Source organism: Rhinoderma darwinii, chromosome 1, assembly GCF_050947455.1.
Source record: "Rhinoderma darwinii isolate aRhiDar2 chromosome 1, aRhiDar2.hap1, whole genome shotgun sequence".
Classification (NCBI taxonomy): Eukaryota; Metazoa; Chordata; class Amphibia; order Anura; family Rhinodermatidae; genus Rhinoderma; species Rhinoderma darwinii.
In genome coordinates, this window is record NC_134687.1 from 466,315,619 (window position 1) to 466,335,496 (window position 19,878).

The window sequence follows — 19,878 nt, forward strand, 5'->3', positions numbered from 1 at the left end:
ACCCATAACCCCTTCAGGACACAGCCTGTTTTGCCCTTCAGGAAGATTTTGCTTGGTAAGGGTATGTGCACACACACTAATTACGTCCGTAATTGACGGACGTATTTCGGCCGCAAGTCCCGGACCGAACACAGTGAAGGGAGTCGGGCTCCTAGCATCATAGTTATGTACGATGCTAGGAGTCCCTGCCTCTCTGCAGGACAACTGTCCCGTACTGTAATCATGTTTTCAGTACGGGACAGCAGTTCCACGGAGTAGCAGGGACTCCTAGCATCGTACATAAGTATGATGCTAGGAGCCCGGCTCCCTGCACTGTGTTCGGTCCACTACTTGCGGCCGAAATACGTCCGTCAATTACGGACGTAATTAGTGTGTGCACATACCCTAATAGTTCTGTTTGGGGTTTTGCTTGTATTGCTGGTATTTCAGTTTATAATGTGGGGGGCATATGTGAGTGTATCAGGGCATAATAAGTAGGTATAATAATGCGGTAAATAAATAATAATTCAAAGATGTGTGGCCGGTGTCTCACTGATAAAATGGCGCACAATCTTTTCCGCTTTTGGAACGCTCTAAACATTTTGTGTCACCCCATTCTGAGAACCAGAACTTTTTTATTTTTTTCTCCAACGGAGCTGTGTGAGGGTTTATTTGTTGCAGGGAACAATCTGTAGTTTTCATTGGTACCATTTTGGCATACATGCAACTTTTGATCACTTTTTATTCCATTTTTTGCCAAGCAAGGTGACCAAAAACCATAATTCTGACAATGTTTTAATTTTTTTTAGTGTTCACTGTGCGCTATAAGTTACATTTTAATTTGTTCTGCGCGGTCGATATGATTACGGCGATACCATACATATATAGTATTTTTATGTTTTGCAGCGTTTGCACAATAAAATATATGTTTTTTTAACATTATTTCTTTTTTGTGTTGCCATATTTTGAGGGCCATAACTTTTTTTCTTTTTCAGTCAAGAAAGCTGTGTAAGAACTTGTTTTTTGCAGGGCAGGTTGTCGTTTTTATTGGTACTATTTTGTGGTACAAGTGACTTTTTGATCACTTTTTATTGTATATTTTGGGTGTGAGGGGTTGTGACCAAAGAATAGCGATTCTGGGATTGTTTCTTCTTTTTTCATTTTGCGTTGTTTACTGTACAGGAAAAATAACATTATAGTTTTTTAGTTTGGGTCGTTACAACCGCGGTGATGCCAAATATGTGTACTTTTTTTAACGTTTTAATTTTTTTCTTATAATAAAAGACTTATTATAGGGGGGAAAAAAAGCAGTTCTTGTTTTTTTAACTTATAACTTTATTTTGACACTTTTATTAACTTTTCTTGACTTTTTTTTTCGTCCCAATAGGGGACTTGAACACCAGCAGCACTGACCCCTTCCTTTAATACATTACGCATTGTAGTGTAATGTATTATAACTGCCATTGTGATGATGACAGTCACTCTGAGAGGAAGCCTGTGAGGACCACTCGGAGGCTAGTCCTCATAGGATTCCATACATGGCAGCCTGGAGGCAATTGTCTGGTCTCCGGTTGCCAAGACAACCATCGGCAACCCCCATGATCGGATCGTGGGGACTGCCGATCTGCTACAAACCCCCTAAATGTGGCGATCGCAATCGATCGCCGCAATTAAGGGGTTAATTGCCGAAATCAGCAGCGATGGACTGCTGGCCGGCAACAGTAGAGTGTCAGCCGGAGGCTGGTCCTGATAGGCTTCCATAAATGGCAGACCAGGAGGCCATGCCAATCGTTGGCAGCCCCCGCGATCGCATTGTGTGGGTTGCCAATGTGCTGCAAACCCCTTAAATGCGGGTATCACAATCGATTGCTGCATTTAAGGGGTTAATTGCTGAATTCAGTGGCGATGGACCACGGGCCGGCAAGAGTGGAGAGTCAGATGTTGGGGACAGCTGACCTCACGGTTTACGGACACTGTCCTAGGACAGTGAGCATCGGGGACCATGCAAGTAACTGTATGTCCTAGTGCGGGAAGTAACCCCTCACCAGGACGTACAGTTGTGTCGCAGCTCGTAAACAGGTTAAAGACTATGTACACCTTCGAAAGTGATTTTTTAGTTTTGTTAATAAAATGTCAGTGTGTTTGGTGCAACTTTCAAATAACTTTGTATTAAAAATTATTTTTACTTTTTGAGATATAGCTGTTCTGTATCCTGCATACAGGGCAGCTGTATCTTGCACTGAGACCTGAATCCGTCAGGTCCCAGAGAGTGAAGGGTTCAGTGTCAGTGGGTTGACACGCAGGATGAACTTAGATCTGATGGATAACAGGTGCATCTTGCGTGTCAGAGACACGCAGGACCCGCTTTCACTAAACCCGTCAGTTCCACGGACCTGATGAGTGGAGGATTCAGCTCACTATTCAGCTGCTCTGTATACAGTATACAAAGCAGCTGTATCTCAAAAAGTAAAAAGAATTTGTAATAAAAACTAATTTGGCAGTTGCACCAAACACACTATTTGAAAAACAAAACAAAAAAAAAAACCACTTTCAAAGGTGTACATGGCCTTTAATTGACACATGCATATTCCACTTACAATATACTGGGCCTTAAGGTCTTTCTGCTTTTTCTATATTAAGATATTTAATTCCTGACAGAAATAGTTATGCTATATTCTAATAGTAGAAAGGGTGTATTTATGCAGATGTTTCTAAATAAAACCTTGCTGTCATAAGGATTTGAGCAGATATTGTCTCTCTGGGCATTTTGCACGGTTCTTCCCAGCCTGAAAAAAAAATTCTCTCAGAGCATTGGCTGACCTAGTTTCCTACCAACAACTAAAATATTCTACATGCTGGCTGAGATCTCTTGTATTTGGTGATGTTCGATGAGACGAGAAATGATCAGGGAAGGCCTTCAGAATGTGTGGTTAAATTGTAAGATTGATAAGGTGGAAGGCAATATAGAAATTCTATGCCATGTTCTCCTTAATACCAAATGCAGTTTTTATGTAGAAGCAAATCTCTAGTGTAAATAATGAGACTTACATTTACAATGTAGACGATAATTGTGTTGCAGATAAGAATGCTATTTTTTCTCCTGATCTTGCAATACACTTGGTTGCATAAATGTCTAGAAGAAAATCATTTCCTGTGACATAGAAACAAATATTCCAGTCTGATAATGAGGGAGCTGTTCACTATAAATTAGTGCTGAAATGTCTCTGGCATTCTTCATGTGCAACATAAAGTTCAAAGCAAAGGGCAGTTTTGGGTAAGGATTGTGCGTCTTTCATTCTTTTATTAATTAATATCATCGGGATTATAATAAAGTTTGCAATGTTTGACATTATCATTGTGAAATGCCTCATGAAAACATGAAACTCTGCCAACATTAGTTAACATCAGATCATATTTGGTGATTTTAGGATGTAGCACAGCTGGCACAACCCATTATGATATCACAATTTGTTATCTGGTTTTTCCGAAATTATCTCAACCCATGAGTTATCATGGTGCACATAAAAAGGAACCTTTGACAAACTCTGCTCTTCTACATCTCTTTTTATCATGGTTAAATAGTTGTAATGTATCTTAGAGCAAAAATAAATGTTAAGTGTGAGTTAAATCTAGGGAGTGGAATATTTTAACACAACTTTGATCTGATATTTGGAGCTTTTGCCTAGTCCATATAACATTACACAGTATATGTCAAGTCATCCTGATATGTTCTGTGTATAGAAAGGTTGAAAGTGCGACGTGAACTAACCAGATACATTTGGTAAAAGGAAAAAATATATATAACACAAACAGATGCCTCACTCCAGGCAATGTGGAACTTTGTTACCCAGACAGTATTGTCACATTGCATTAATCTACACAAATCATCCTCCTACTGTGTAATTTCATATCCAGTCCCTTACGCTTGTGCTTTGAGAGATAGCGGGGCTTTAAAACACTACAAGCCGTGTGTTTCCCTCGCTCTCAGCCTGACCGGAGGATGCAGCTTATATATTATAAGGTAAAGGGGGGCTTGATTTAAGGTCATTCATATATACACTATAGGGTTTATCTCTTGTATGCTGTGTCGGCTGTTAACACTGCAGTTATTTAGTGCCGGATGTTCCTATGGTCTTATTGAGCAGTGGTGTGTATGACTTTTATGTATTTTTAGGACTTGCTTAAAACGCATTAAGTCAGAGAGCCCTCGCTTGTCAGCATTTATTTGATTATCTGTATGTAACTATACATTTGGGTAATGCACAATGCACAGCATGAATCTTTTCGGTCCAGTAATTTTCTTAAATATCTGTTCTCCTCTTCATGTTATTAAAGAGGAACCTACTGTAGATATCCATCAATGTAGTAATGTTTACTGCTTTGACCTCCTAGATAATGTATACAATACTGTTATATGACTAAAAAAAATAAAAAATAATATATATGTACAGGGTGGGCCATTTATATGGATACACCTAAATAAAATGGGAATGGTTGGTGATATTAATTTCCTGTTTGTGGCACATTAGTATACGGGGGGGGGAAACTTTTCAAGCTGGGTGTTGACCATGGCGGCCATTTTGAAGTCAGCCATTTTGTATCCAACTTTAGTTTTTTTCAATGGGAAGAGGGTCATGTGACACATCAAACTTATCGAGAATTTCACAAGAAAAACAATGGTGTGCTTGATTTTAACGTTACTTTATTCTTTCATGAGTTATTTACAAGTTTCTGACCACTTATAAAATGTGTTCAAAGTGCTGCCCATTGTGTTGGATTGTCAATGCAACCCTCTTCTCCCTCTCTTCACACACTGATAGCAACACCGCAGAAGAAATGCCTCCTGATCTGACCCTCTTAGACTTTTATCTTTGGGGTCATCTGAAGGCAATTGTCTATGCTGTGAAGATACGAGATGTGCAGCAACTGAAACTACGGATGCTGGAAGCCTGTGCTAGCATTTCTTCTGCGGTGTTGCTATCAGTGTGTGAAGAGTGGGAGAAGAGGGTTGCATTGACAATCCAACACAATGGGCAGCACTTTGAACACATTTTATAAGTGGTCAGAAACTTGTAAATAACTCATGAAAGAATAAAGTAACGTTAAAACCAAGCACACCATTGTTTTTCTTGTGAAATTCTTGATAAGTTTGATGTGTCACATGACCCTCTTCCCATTGAAAAAACTAAAGTTGGATACAAAATGACCGACTTCAAAATGGCCGCCATGGTCAACACCCAGCTTGAAAAGTTTCCCCCCTCCCATATACTAATGTGCCACAAACAGGAAGTTAACATCACCAACCATTCCCATTCTATTTAGGTGTATCCATATAAATGGCCCACCCTGTGTGTATGTATATATATATATATATATATATATATATATATATATATATATATATATAGGGCAAGAGTAGATTTAGGTTTCTAAATATTGTAATAGTCTGCTCAGCTTTTTCTGAATTATGTTAGAGTCCAATACAGATAACCAGCTACAGCAGATATTGCAGTATCCTAGGGTATGTCATCCATCTCTGCCTATACTCTGAACTTTATGGTAGGGCTCGCCTTATCTGGTGGCCTGTGTAGTACGCTCTATTAATATTCCTCTATGGTGTACCATATAGTATATAAATAATACAATCATACTTAAAACAAAAAAACACTGCTTAATCAATAAACTAGGGAATGATGCTGCATCATAAACAGCTGGTGCCCCATTCAGTAATGGCGGGTAATGCTCCCTGTGTGACTTTACAGGTTGCACACCATGAGTCCTGCCATGGTGGCATATACAACTACATACTTATGCAAAGATATATATAGCCTCTCACCTCCATCTGCTACTACATCTCTCTTACACTTTCCTTAGTGTAATTGTCAGGTTCTTCTTGAAATTCTAGATTTCTATTCATGAACCAGGAGGTACAGGCTGAACATTACTTTAAAATTTAAGATAGGAAAGTGTTTAAAACTGTGCTAAAATATAGTGTATGGTAGGGCAGATTAAATGTTTTTTTTTATATTTATGATATACAGTACTGTGCAAAAGTTTTTGGCAGTTGTGGAAAAATGCTGCAAAGTCGGAATACTTTCAAAAATAGAAGTGTTAATAGTTTTTTTTATTATTTAACAAAATATAAAGTGAATAAATAGAGGGGAAATCTAAATCAATTCAATATTTAGTGTGACCACCCTTTGCCTTCATAACCGCATCAATTCTTCTAGGTACACTTGCACACAGTTTTTGAAGGAACTCGGCAGGGAGGTTGTTCCAAACATCTTGGAGAACTAACCACAGATCTTCTATATATGTAGGCTTCCTCAAATCCTTCCGTCTCTTCATCTAATCCCAGACAGACTCGATGAAGTTGAGATCAGGGTTCTGTTGGGGCCATATCGTCACTTCCAGGGCGCCAAATTCTTCTTTATGCTGAAAATAGTTTTTAATGACATTGGCTGTATGTTTGGGGTCGTTGTCCTGCTGAAGAATAAATTTGGAGCCAGTCATAAGCCTCCCTGATGGTATTGCATGATGGATAAGTATCTGTCTGTATTTCTCAGCATTGAGGACACCATTAATCCTGACCAAATCCCTAACTCCATTTGCTGAAATGCAGCCCCAAACTTGCAAGGAACCTCTACCATGCTTCACTGTGGCTTGCAGACACTCATTATTGTACCACTCTCCAGCCCTTCGGCAAACAAACTGCCTTCTGTTACAGACAAATATTTCTACTTTTGACTCATCAGTTCAGAGAACCTGCTGCCATTTTTCTGCATCCCAGTTCCTATGTTTTCCTGCATAGTTGAGTCACTTGGTCTTGTTTCCATGTCAAAGGTATGGCTTTTTGGCCACAATTCTTCCATGAAGACCACTTCTGGGCAGACTTCTCTGAACAGTAGATGGGTGTACGTGGACCAGTTCTGAGCTGATGCGTGCGCAGAGGCGAACCTCTGCACGGATGGATGATCTGAATGGAAGAATAGCGCGTAGCGATCCGTTCTGTACTGCAAGTGAAATTGGACTTTACATCCCAAGCCTAGGGTGGCAACCAGTGTCGACACAAACCCTCAGAAGGCATTTAAATGTCATTGGGCTATGAGCCAGACATCCAGGTGTTCCATTGACATTTCTCCAAAGTGTCACAGAAGCCGTTTTTCAACAGGACAACGCCAGGCCGCATGTTGCTCATGCTACTATGAGCAGCCTGCGTGGCCTAAACTTGCTGCCATGGCCTGCAGTGTCTCCGGACTTGTCTCCCATCGAGCACACCTGGGACGTCATAATTGGGCAATTGCAAAGGGAGCTGCCAACAGCCAATCTTGATTGGTGTGCCCAAGTGCATTCAGTGTGGCATAACATTCCTCAGACAACCATTAATAACCTCATTGGTAGCATGCCAAGGCATGCAAGTGCGTGTATTTTTGCACATGGTGCTCATACTCGATACTGAATAATTCAAGATGTTTGGAATATTTTGCTTCCATTTTTTTTATCATTTGCATATCATTAACTTGTCTATCGATCCTGTGATTTCCACAATTCCAAAACTTTTCCTTCTTGGTGCTGCAATTTCAATGTTGAGGTGTGTGTGTGTGTGTGTGTGTGTGTGTGTGTGTGTGTGTGTGTGTGTGAATATATACATATTTTTATTAAGCTTACCTCTACGTGCATGGCTGTCTGTGCCTATTCAATCCTGTATTTTTGGGTTTCTTCATTGTTATGACATTTTATCTCTAACACATTGAGGATATGACCTGCTTAACAAAGTGAGGCACAGAATAGCATTTAATTATTAACAGACCTGAAAGGACATAGTAATGTTAAAATCTGCCATTGACAACACAAGAGACATGTACAACTTTACTAATGTTTGACTTAGGGGCAGAATGGTAAGTAACAAACACAAACTGTATAACGGAAACAGCACAAGGCTGGCTGGTGATGCTGTTTTGAATGCCAGTGCGATCAGCCTTGCCAAGTCGCAAGTCCCTCTATCACCGGCTCCAGGAATGAAATTATAAATAATGTACTGAAGGACAGGGACACCAGACTTACTTAATTCTTTCTGTCATATTGTGTTGCATACAATTGTCAGTGCTGAATTACATCTCATTTGAGTTTGTCTTTCTTGCTACATCATCTAGGTAGAAAAATATACTAAATATATAATTAGGCGCCGCTGTTGTTTGGTAATAGGGAGCTGTACTTAGTAGGTGTTCCTAACTGTGCATCTTGTTAACTAAGATGAAGCGTAAACCTAGAGACATCAAATGAGATGGTTCCAATATTTACTTAGCTCCTTTATACACAGTCACATCTCCTTTTGACATATGGTGAATGTTTAAGTACCAACTAGCAGACAGTTGTTTCTAGCACCGCTTTTTGTAAGGTTTATTCTTTTTCTTGTGCTTTTATTATTCATTACAACAGGAAAATATCTGAGGATAATGGCACCTGATAGATGCTGGAAATTACAATATGGTTTTCAAGTGTGAACATTCACAATTGTTGGTAAAACTCTAAAATGCCCATCTAACAGTATTTTTTTCCCATAAAGCACCCTAATGTGGCTTGCTGTTTTATTTTGCTATTGTCTAGGAAAGGGTTTCCTAACCCGGTTTCTATGGACCCTTAAGGTTCCCTGGTGGATTTCATTTCAGGTCATTGCTTGGTATGGGGTAGACATAACATTCAACGTCTGGGTCATTTCATGCTTTCTCTGCCCTTTCATTCACTGTGACTGATCGTGCACATTGTTGTAAATTTGGCTCAATGTTATGTTATACAGTAAAATAGAAGGGACCTTAAAAAGTGTGTGTATTGTCCATGCAATAGTGTCGCATGTGCATGTGTAATACATAAGAGACTTTGTTTCTAACAAACAAAAAAACGATGACTTTATGACTATGACGGCCGTTCTACACAAGTCAATGATCAAGCAAACATGTAAAACGCCTAGCGATCAGCTGACAAACGAGCAAACGCTCGCTTGTCAGCTGATCAGATTTTTTATGCGGGCATCAGTCGTTGGCAGTTTATCTCCCTGGATAAACAGAGATGTGCTGCCGACAATAATTAAACTTTATTGATAGTTCAGGCACATATAGTACCGATGACTGCGCCATCTGAATGGAGCTAAACAAGCGCCGATCGTCTTGTGAATCGGGGCTCAAGACAGGCAGAAAATCTACAAGTGTAAAAATACCTTACGTTTTTTACTGTTATCGTAAAGCCAATTGACAACAAACATGGCTGCCATTGCAGCTCTCGCAGGGTTTGACAGTCAACATTCTTAGATTCCTGAATAGAAAATGTGGCAGAGATTTAAGAGCAGGGATCCTATCACTGCATAAGGCCGGATTCACAAGAGCGTGTGCATTTTGGGCGCACAAAAAAATGCAGCGTTTTGCACGCGTTGCAGTTCCTTGTGTCATCAGTGAATGGTGCGTGGCTGCGTGATTTTCACGCATATACCATCCTTATGACATGCGGTTTTGCTGTTTAGAAAAATAATAAAGGAAGTGCTTTTATTTTTTCCTTCATTTCTTTATCTACTGTTGCGCGACACACGGAAGTGCTTCCGTGTGCTGCGTGTGATTTTCATGCACCCATTGACTTCGCGTGATGCGCGAAAAACGGCCAAGTATAGGACATGTCGTGAGTTTTACGCAGCGGACATACGCTGCGTGAAAATCACAGACTGTCTGAACGGCCCCATTGACTAACATAGGTCCGTGCGACGCAAGTGATTTTCACGGACGTATTACGGATGTAAAACATGTTCGTGTAAATAAGGCCTAACTAGGCACATTTGTTGTTAACAACTCTATCAAAGTTGGGCGACTACCCCTGTGGAAGCTGTATTAGTGGACATTTTAGTTGCCATCCAGCATTTTTCCTAAATATATCTGTAATCAAGAAGCAGCTTTTGACAAATGATAACAATGCAAAGATAATGTTTTCTGGGAACATTTAATTTTATGTGAAATGTTTTGAGAATGTAATGGCCACGAGATTCTTTGTGTCTTTTCAATAAAATGTACATTTACTTTTATTCTCATTGCAAATTGCAGATATTGTGTATCATTCATGGCTATTAATTGATATTGAGACACTAAATGCTTCAGATGACTGTAGAGTCTCATTCTCAGTATTGGTGAGAGGTCAGAAAACACTGAGCTCTTGTTGAGCAATTTGCAGCTCGGCATGTAGTAAATTGATAAGTTGAGTACAAATGGAATTGGGCAGATGTCCACTCAGCAGCATTCGAGAAAGCGGTGACTTAATCAGCTAGACTGGCAAACAATCTATCCAGGGTTGGCAACTCATGCTGGCAGTAAAACAATGAGCTTTAAAAGAAATACAGTAAACCAGAATGCAAACAACCAACTTAATTTCTTGAGCATGTTTGTTGTGAGAGAAAGACTATTATAAAGAATAAATATAAATTTAGAATTTAGCCAGAAATTTATATTTTAAAAATAATAATTATATATATATATATATATATATATATATATATATATATATATATATATATATATAAACACACACTGGCATGACCAGAGTAAAGGAGCGGTAAAAGGGGCATTTGATTTGGACCCTCCACCATCCAGAGCCTTCAGCATCTCATCTTCACCATGGGTGAGTAAGACAGGCATCAAGATTCAGGGACACATGCTGACCTCAAGGGGGAACATCCAATAAGTTCCAACCCTGTAGCAACTTATTTCCAACCTTATAGCTCTGATTTTATAGAAAGATCAGGTTGGTTATAAAGTACAGATAGAATCTGGGAGGAGGTGAACTCCAACTGAAAGGGGACTGTGGCATTACTACTATTATAATGGCAATGTTATTAAAAACCATTGTACAGCAGTATTATTTGGGCACTCTATGAAACTATTAATAGCTCCTGTATGGCAGTATATTTGGGGCACACTATGGCATTGTGTTTTAGGACTTAAGGCCTAACATTGAATGCCATTCAGTTCCACATAATATTGTCTTACAATGCCTGGTATTCTACACTATTCTTTTCAAACAAAGTTTTACCTCTGCATGCAAGGATTCATATAATGCTCACCAAATAACGGTGACTACATTTAGTCTTCTCAAACTGTTTTGTTTTTATTTGTTGCATATTTGATCAGCATTTAATTGGTGTGTCAACAGTATGTAAAAAAAATGTGAAGGCAAATTGAGGAAAAACATATCATTTTGACATTTAGGGTATGTTCACATGGCAGTGTCCATTACGGCTGAAATTACGGAGCTGTTTTCAGGAGAAAACAGCTCCGGAATTTCAGACGTAATGGCATGTGCAGTCGTTTTTCGCAGCGTCCATTACGGACGTAATTGGAGCTTTTTTTCTATGGAGTCAATGGAAAACGGGTCGAATTACGTCTCAAGAAGTGACATGCACTTCTTTGACGCGGGCGTCTTTTTTACGCGCTGTCTTTTGACAGCGGCGCGTAAAAAAAATGACCGTCGGCACAGAACATCGCAAAACACATTCAAATGAATGGACAGATGTTTGCCGACGCTTTGGAGCCGTATGTTCGGACGTAATTCGAGGCTAAAACGCCCGAATCACGTCCGTAAATAGGGAGTGTGAACCTAGCCTATGGGTATGTTCACACGCTTAACAAAAAACGTCTGAAAAATACGGAGCTGATTTCAGAGAAAACAGCCTCTGATTTTCTGGCGTTTTTGAAGCTGAGAATGAAATTTGGAGCTTCTTTTGAGGCTTCTTTTCAGACGTTTTTTGAGGCGTTTTTCATAGTGTTCAATAGAAAATCAGCTCCAAATAACGCCTCAAGAAGTGACATGCTACTTCTTTTTACGGAGCGTATTTTTACACTCCGTTTTTTGACAGCGAAGCGTAAGATAAAGGCTCGTGGGAACAGAACATCGTAATTCCCATTGAAAGCAATGGACAGATGTTTGTAGGCGTATTAGGGGCGTTTTATCAGGCGTAATTCGAGGCGTAAAACCCCTCCATTACGTCTGAAAAGAGGTCGTGTGCAAATACCCTTAAAAACACCAAATATTTCCATATACCATTTGTTTTCAACAAAAGTATTATTTTCCTTACAGCTTATTTTACTTTTAAGGGGTTCTCCAGGCATTTTATATTGATGGCCTACACCAGACTCACGCAGGGACGTAGGTGGGGCAGAGGCAGGGCATGTACCCCGGGGCGCAACTAGTGTTGAAGGTAGGGGTGTTGCCGGGCCGGGCAGCGCGGGCCTCATTGTCAACAGTCCAGAATCTGCTAGGGACTGTCCTGAATTTATAGAGAAAGTCCCAGCAAATTACTGTCCCGGACCAGTCCCGACAACTGCCATATTCAATTGTATCTGCATCCTCAGGATACAGGTACAATTGAATATTATGGCAGAGCAGGAAACTATCCATTCCCTGCTCTGTCATTTACTCTTACTGCAGCGGAATCCCCAGCCAGAGCGTTGCCGACACTTTGGCTGGGTTTTCAGCTCCTCGAGGGAGCCCCTGACTTCCCTGTCCATATATGGACAGTGACGTCAGGAGCTCCTCCTGGAGCGGAATCCCCAGCTAGAGCGATGCTGATGGTGTGTGTGTGTGGCACTATCTACTAGGGGGGAGTGTGGTCCTATCTACAGGGGGCAGTGTGGCAGTATCTACAAGGGGGGTGTGTGGCACTATCTACTAGAGGGGTGTTTGGCACTATCTACAAGGGGGGGGTGTCACTATCTACAGGAGGAATCTGTTCATTATTTCACCATATAGTCTCATTAGCCTCAGCAAACTGTTTTAGTCAGCCACATTTTTTCTTTTAATTTATTGTTATGCTAACTACCTTTTTATAACTATATTGCTTGTAAAATGTACAAATGGTTGTATGGTCTATTTACATTAAAAAAAAATGAAGCAAAAAAGACTCATTGATAGAGGAATGAGTAGAGGAAGCAAGCATGGCGAGGGGGAAGGAGGTGTCAGGAAAGAAGTTGGGGGGGGGGCGCCAAACTATATATTTTCCCCGTGTGCTGGGGAACCTAGCTACGCCTCTGGACTTACGGGACCCTGTTGATCAGCTGACTGAATGCTAAGTTCTCTTCTTAGCTTACCAGGTACAGCACCATACACATCCCTAGTGCCTGGTATTGCAATTCCGGTCCCATTCAAGTGAATCATACTGAGCTGCAATCCCAGGCACAGCCGCTACCGATGTGAACGGCACTGTGCCTGGTGAACATCTGTTCGGCAAGAGGGCTGGGAGTCGGACTCCCACCAATCTGATATTAATGACCTATCTTAAACATAGACCATTCATATAAATTGCCCAGAATACCCCTTTAATGTCAGTTGACAAGAGATGGGATTACTGATGCTAAATTTGCATCACTTGCTTAAAATACACCTTTTCCTTTATGAAATGTACTGGAGTAAACACTTTATATCTACCTAGCTATTCACTGTCTTTTTCCAGTATGGTGTTACATACGCAGTCCTTTATAAAGTGCAGATAAAATTGCCTGGCTTTTTTTATTAACATAAATGTAAGTTTAACTTTACTTTCTTTGTCATTTTTATTTAGGAAAATGAATTAAAAGATGCAGTTCAAGACAAGAGTCGCCTAAGTCTTCAGTATGCCAGCTTATCCCACAGGGCCTTGCAGTATGAGCAGGTAACTTCTTTACTTTTGGTTAATTAGATGTAATTGCCATTTATCTTCATCATCACTGCTATGCTTTTTACTGTATGTGTATAGATTAATAGGGCAGAAAAACTTAGGGAATGCAAAAATTGAAATGGTCCTGTAGCAGTTGTGATTTGAAATTGTTGTTGATTTTTTCTCCTTAGTTGGAATAATAGTAGGAATAATTATGGTTAGTGAAAAGATTAATATATAAACCACAGAAAACACTTAAAAAGTATTTACACAGTAATTACAGGTAAAAACATAATAAAGAATATCAGAAGATCTGCCAGTGATAGCTCCCTTCACTTTTCTCCCATCAGCAGTCTTTTAAAGCACACCTATCGTTGTCATTTTCTTTTTTTATAAATTATTAGTGAATGTGAATGTCACGATCTGTGAGTGTGTGTACCCACAGGGCCGCACCGCCGTAGTGGGATGGCAGCTGGCCAAACTACAGTACCAAGTCAATATATATATATATAGTCCAAGCACAAGGGTACCTGCAATAGTCCAGATAGTAGTAACGGCAGGCACAGATGGGATCTTGACGGCAGGTGATGCAGGCGAGACAGATAACACCAGACGTGGTGTAACACTGCAGAAGTGGCCGATGGCAGAACTAGACTCTAACACTATAGAGAGAACAGGACCAACTACAACACTGGGTACAGGATACAGGTAGCAGGGCATCGGAACAACGGGAACAGGATAACACTTAGGTACTATTTGCAAGACTAACAGAGGAATACAAACAACGCTCAGGCAAGGAGTAAAAGGGCAGAGCCCTTCTTATAGTCTAGGGTGATCATGGGCTAATTACTGATGATTTACATGAGCGCACGCTGGCCCTTTAAGACTAGGTGCGAGCGTTCACACGCACCCTACGGGACACAGCAGAGTGGAGTGTAAGTGAGCGCTGGCGTCTCCTGGGGAGGAGTTGGGGACCAGCACTCACAAGTCTATGGCTGCAGCCATCAAGGGGTGAGTAATCTCGACGGTCCGCAGCCATGGATTTAACAGTGTATGTATGAAACTTTGTAATACACAGTATCTTATCAGTAGAAAGTGTCATTTTCCGCCAGCAGGCTGTAGTCTCTCATTCCCTACAGTCTCTCTGAAAGGCCTTATTCATATGAGCGTTGAATACATCTGTGTGATGGCCGTTAAAACAACGACCGTCGCATGGACACATGTTTTACAATGGGGTCGTTCACATGGCCGTTTCAACAGACCGTGCGAAGGGTCCGTTGAAAAGTAGAACATGTCCTATTATCTTCTGTTTTCACATATCCCTCCATAGGCTCAAGTCTATGGGGATCCGTGAAAACGGGACCTACATGGGGGCACCTCGGACGTGAAATACGTCAAGTTTTTCACGTCCAGGTTTTCCCACCCTCATGTGAATCTAGCCTAATGTCAGCTGATCGTTGCCCTGTTTACACAGGGCAATGATCGGGAACGAGTGTTCTGTAAATGCTTGTTTGCTCGATCATTGGCCCCTGTAAAGTTTCTCTGTCTCAGCCTGTGTGTGAAACTCATGCTATGGGAGGGAAGGGGAGGAGGGCAAGGCTGTACATACCATAGAGGCAGCCTCTTCTCTCTATGAAGAGAAGAAGCCAATTTCAGCTTCGTCTCAGCCTCATTTTAATAGGTGGTGGTAACTTGCACAGAGATATGTACTCCACAGGCGCTGCAATATTAGCAAGCAAGGAAGTGGAAATGGGGGCACAAAAAATCCTGTTGCAGGTAGTTAGGAGTGGTTGGTGTTAAAAAGCACCTGAAATAGGCCTAATATTTATCTTTGCTATGGGGCCCCCTATTTTCAATGTATGCCACTGGAAGAGTGAGGTAACGTTACAGTCTCTCTGCCAGTGTGTGAGACTCATGCTATGAGTGGAGAGGGAACAGTAGGGGGAAGACATCTGATTGGTAAGGGTACGTGGCACAGATCGCCAGATCCACACCAGAAAGAGCTCGTCCTAGCAGCACAGTTCTAACGAGAAAATGAACATTTGTATAAATGATGCACGAAGGTGGAGAGTACCCAACATATGCAGCTTAAGGAAGGCCCTATTACACCGGCTGATGTTGGCTGATGCAGTGACCGCCGATCAACGAGACAGCTTGTTTATCGACGCTTGTCTGCTCTTTTCATGAGGAGCTATGTATGGGGACTTGTGGTCGTTACTCCGATCGCTCTTCCCTATACATTATTATCATATCGGCAGTGTGTCTCCCTATACACAGGGAGATGTACTGCCGACAATGATAATATTTCACTTTTTTAAAACAAAACGATCAGCAGATGAAGGAGCGTTTGCCCCTTTATACACAACATTTTGGCCTTTTATTTCTTAAGTCTATTCTTGTGCTATGCTCAAATGGTCAACATAGAAAAAAGCATAGATATAGTTTGCAATGACTTCATTTTCTTTTGATGCACAAAGAAAACAAAGGTTGCTCAAACAGGGAACTTTCCCTTAAGCCATCATATGTCTAATTATATGTTAATGTTTACTGTAATTATTTCAAAGAATGAGAAGGTTGCTTCAAGCAGAAGGATTTCTAGACAAACTCCATCACATATCATTGCCATTAGAGAAACATGTATCTTATATCAAAATGTCATACAGTTAATATGCCATAACACAGAGTAGACATATCTAGAGCATCTTCTACAGATCGCCTAAACTCTATAACAGAAATGCAGATTAAGTCAGGAATTAGATTTTCACTTAACCCCATCGCGCACCCAGACGTGCTATTACGTCCGTGTGCAGGACGTGATGATTGGAGCGCACACCATATTCTGCGGGTGTCGGCTGTATTTTACAGCGGACTCCCTGGACTAACAGCTGGGAGCAGAGATCGCGCTATTCCTGGCTGTTTAACCCCTCAATCGCGACCGCAGCATCTGAGGCGTTGAAAGAGAGGGCGGCCCCCACTGACAGCTCATCACCCCCCCTCCCCACACACAGTGAGATCGGGGGGTGATGACAGTTGTTATGGCAGCCCAGGGGCCTAATGGCAGGGCTTAGCAGAACCCTGTAAAAATTACGATATACTGCAATACGTCAGTATTGCAGTATATTGTACCAGCGATCTAATGATCGCTGGTTCAAGTCCCCTAGAGGGGCTAATAAAGTGTGTAAAATAAAGTGAAAAACGTTTTTAGTAGGGAAAAAAGTTGTTCCCCTAAAGTAAAAATAAAAAAAAGTAAACTAAATTGGTATCGCTGCATCCGTAAAAGTCTGAACTATTACAATATAGCGTTATTTAATGCACACGGTGAACGCCGTAAAAAAAATGCCTCTCTCTGCTGGCTGCAGTACGGTCTGGGTGGTGGTGGACCGATTCTCCAAGATGGCGCATTTCGTTCCACTGACCGGTCTACCGTCCGCTTCTTGACTGGCCAATCTCTTCGCCCAACACATCTTCCGTCTGCAAGGCTTGCCTATGCATATTGTGTCAGATCGGGGGATTCAGTTCTCCTCAAATTTCTGGAGAGCCCTCTGCGTACTCCTCAGTGTGAAGTTGGACTATTCCTCTGCCTACCATCCCCAGTCCAATGGTCAAGTCGAGAGAATAAATCAAATTATGGAGAACTATCTACGACACTTTATATCCAGGCAGCATGATGTCTGGGTGCAGCTGCTTCCTTGGGCTGAGTTCTTCTACAACAACCACACTAGTGAGTCCACCGCTAAGAGTCCATTCTTCATTGTCTATGGCCAACACCCTCGCTGACCCTGAATGCAGCTGACTTTCTACAAATCTGGCAGCAGACCCGATCTTTCTATTCTGCTAGCGGTCGACCACATGAAAAGCAAGGCAGACACAAGAAGACGAGAGCCTCCCCAGTTTCTTCCATGTACTAACATCTGGCTGTCCTCTAGGAATATCCGGCTGAGGGTGCCATCGTACAAGTTTGCTCCCAGATTTCTTGGACCCTTCGAGATTTCGCAACTAATCAACCCTGTCTCCTACAAGCTTCAGCTGCCTCCTACCCTCCGGATCCCCAACTCCTTTCACGTTTCTCTCCTGAAACCTGTGGTCCTGAACCGCTACTCTAAGACTCTTAGCCCTACAGTTGCCCCCAGCGGTTCTTCCGAGATATTTGAGGTTAAGGAGATCCTGGACACCAAAAAAGTAAGAGGAAGAACCTTTTATTTAGTAGATTTCAGGGGGTTTGGTCCAGAAGAGAGGTCCTTGGAGCCAGAGGAGAATCTCAATGCTCCTACCCTCATTAAGAAGTTTCTCTCTCATTCTGGTCCCAAGAGGAGGGAGCGTAAGAGGGGGGATACTGTAACGTCTGTGGTCGCTGACCACGAACTCCTTCCATCTGGTCGATGCCCTTCTCTCTAGAGATGTCTGCACATGCGGCCGTCCTGTTCCACAGTGACCACCAGGGTGCGCTCGCGAGCTCAGTCCAGCCTTGGATCAAGAGCGCACACAGGTGTGAGATTGAGCTGATAGCTCCCAGCACCCTGGACTATAAGAAGGGCTCTGTCTCTTCCTGCCTTGCCTGAGCCTTGTTGTCGTTATCCTAGTATGTCTATGCAAATGGTCTCCTAAGTGTTTTCCAGGTCCCAGTGTTCCCTGTTCCTACTACCTGTAACCTGTATCCCGTGCTATCCTGGTCAAGTGCCATGTTGAGCTGAAGTCGTGCTGTGCTGTGTTCCACGCCTGTGCCGCTACACCACACCTGGCGCCTGCCTGCTGCCTTGTCCCAGCCGAGTCTCTCTTGCTACTGTCTCAGCTACCACAGGTACACTATACAAACTATAGACTGTGACCTGTGTCCTGTTGCCAGCTGCCATATCGTCAAGGTGGTATGGCCCAGTGGGTACACATACCCAACGTGACACCAATCTTGTAATGTAAGAACAAAGTGACTTTGGTGCAATCGCCATAAATTCCATAAGAAAAATATAAGACTGATGCAAAAGCATTTAAGAAAGTTGCTTGGAATTATTTTTGGATTAGTTTTTACTTTCTTTAATATTAGTTGAAGGTAAATGGAAGGGTTTTATTATAGCCTATGTATGAGATTAGATGATTTGTAAAACACAATGGGGCAGATTAACTACGTTGTTTGGGTGTAGAAATGCACCAAATTTTGGCACAATTTTGCGCAATTTTAATGTTTGAACCTCACTAGACACTATTTAAAAGCATCTTGGGACAAGGGGGTGTGGCTTATTGGGAAAGAGGCACGGTTTACTGAAATGGGGAACCAAATTGCGCCAAAAATCTAGCACAAAATTCTGGCACAAAGTAAGCCAATTCAGAGGTGGTACAAAGAAGAAAAAAGTGTCTCACAGGTCATGCAAGAGGCGGCAAAATGATCATGCAGCATGCACCAATGTAATAAATTTCTCGCATTTTGTGACTGACTGATCTAAGTTTACACTGTTTTACTACTAGACAGCCATAGTAAATGTGGGCCAATATTTGTTTCCACTGTGTATAAGCTGTGGTGTGATTGAAGTCTGACATACTTGCCTTATACTAAACTTTTATTTTAGTAGATCCCCCCAAGGTAGATCCCCCCATATAGGTTTGTACGACGTAAAACTACAGCTCCCAGCATGGCCCGAACAATAGGAAGGATATGCTGGGAGATGCTGTTTCACAAAAAAAAAAATCATACCACCATCATCTCGCTGCAGATCATACAGTGACTACATTACTGATTAGAGGCAGAATAAAGATTTACATTAAGTAACTCACCGGTGACGTCTCAGATTCTAGTTATTTTCTTCTCCCTGTAGATAGTGACCCCCGTAGAGCCTCTGTAGATAGTGCCCTACATAGAAGCCCTTGTACATATTGTCCCACATACAACCCTCTGTAGATAGTGCCCACATATTGACTCCAGAGCTGCAAGGCAATAGTGCTAACCACTGAGCCACCGTGCTGCCCTACATATAACTTCCCCTATAGATAGTGCTCCACGTATAGCCCACCTCTGTAAATAGTGTCTCACATATTGCTCCCCCTGTATATAGTGCCCCACAGGTAACCCACCCCTGTATATAGTGTCCCACATATAGCCCACCCCTATAGAAAGTGCCTTAAAAATAGCTCCCCTATAGATAGTGCTCTACATATATCCCACCCCTGTATAGTGTCACATATAGCTCCCCTTGTATATACTGACCCACATACAGACCCCCCTGTAGATAGTAGCCCACATCCCCACA

General features: G+C 41.7%; 1 protein-coding gene across 23 annotated transcripts in view; it reads left to right on the top strand.

The window, feature by feature from the left end:
* The window catches only part of RIMBP2 (RIMS binding protein 2), a 602,457-nt gene that overhangs the window by 272,924 nt on the left and 309,655 nt on the right, over positions 1-19,878 (top strand). For all 23 annotated transcript variants that reach the window (XR_012849985.1, XR_012849987.1, XR_012849994.1 and 20 more), the window contains one exon: positions 13,568-13,657. Coding sequence is in view for 17 of the 23 variants with exons in the window: in XM_075833186.1 (XP_075689301.1) it covers positions 13,568-13,657 (90 nt within the window). In the remaining 6 variants the exon portion in view is untranslated. The remainder of the gene's footprint in view (positions 1-13,567; positions 13,658-19,878) is intronic.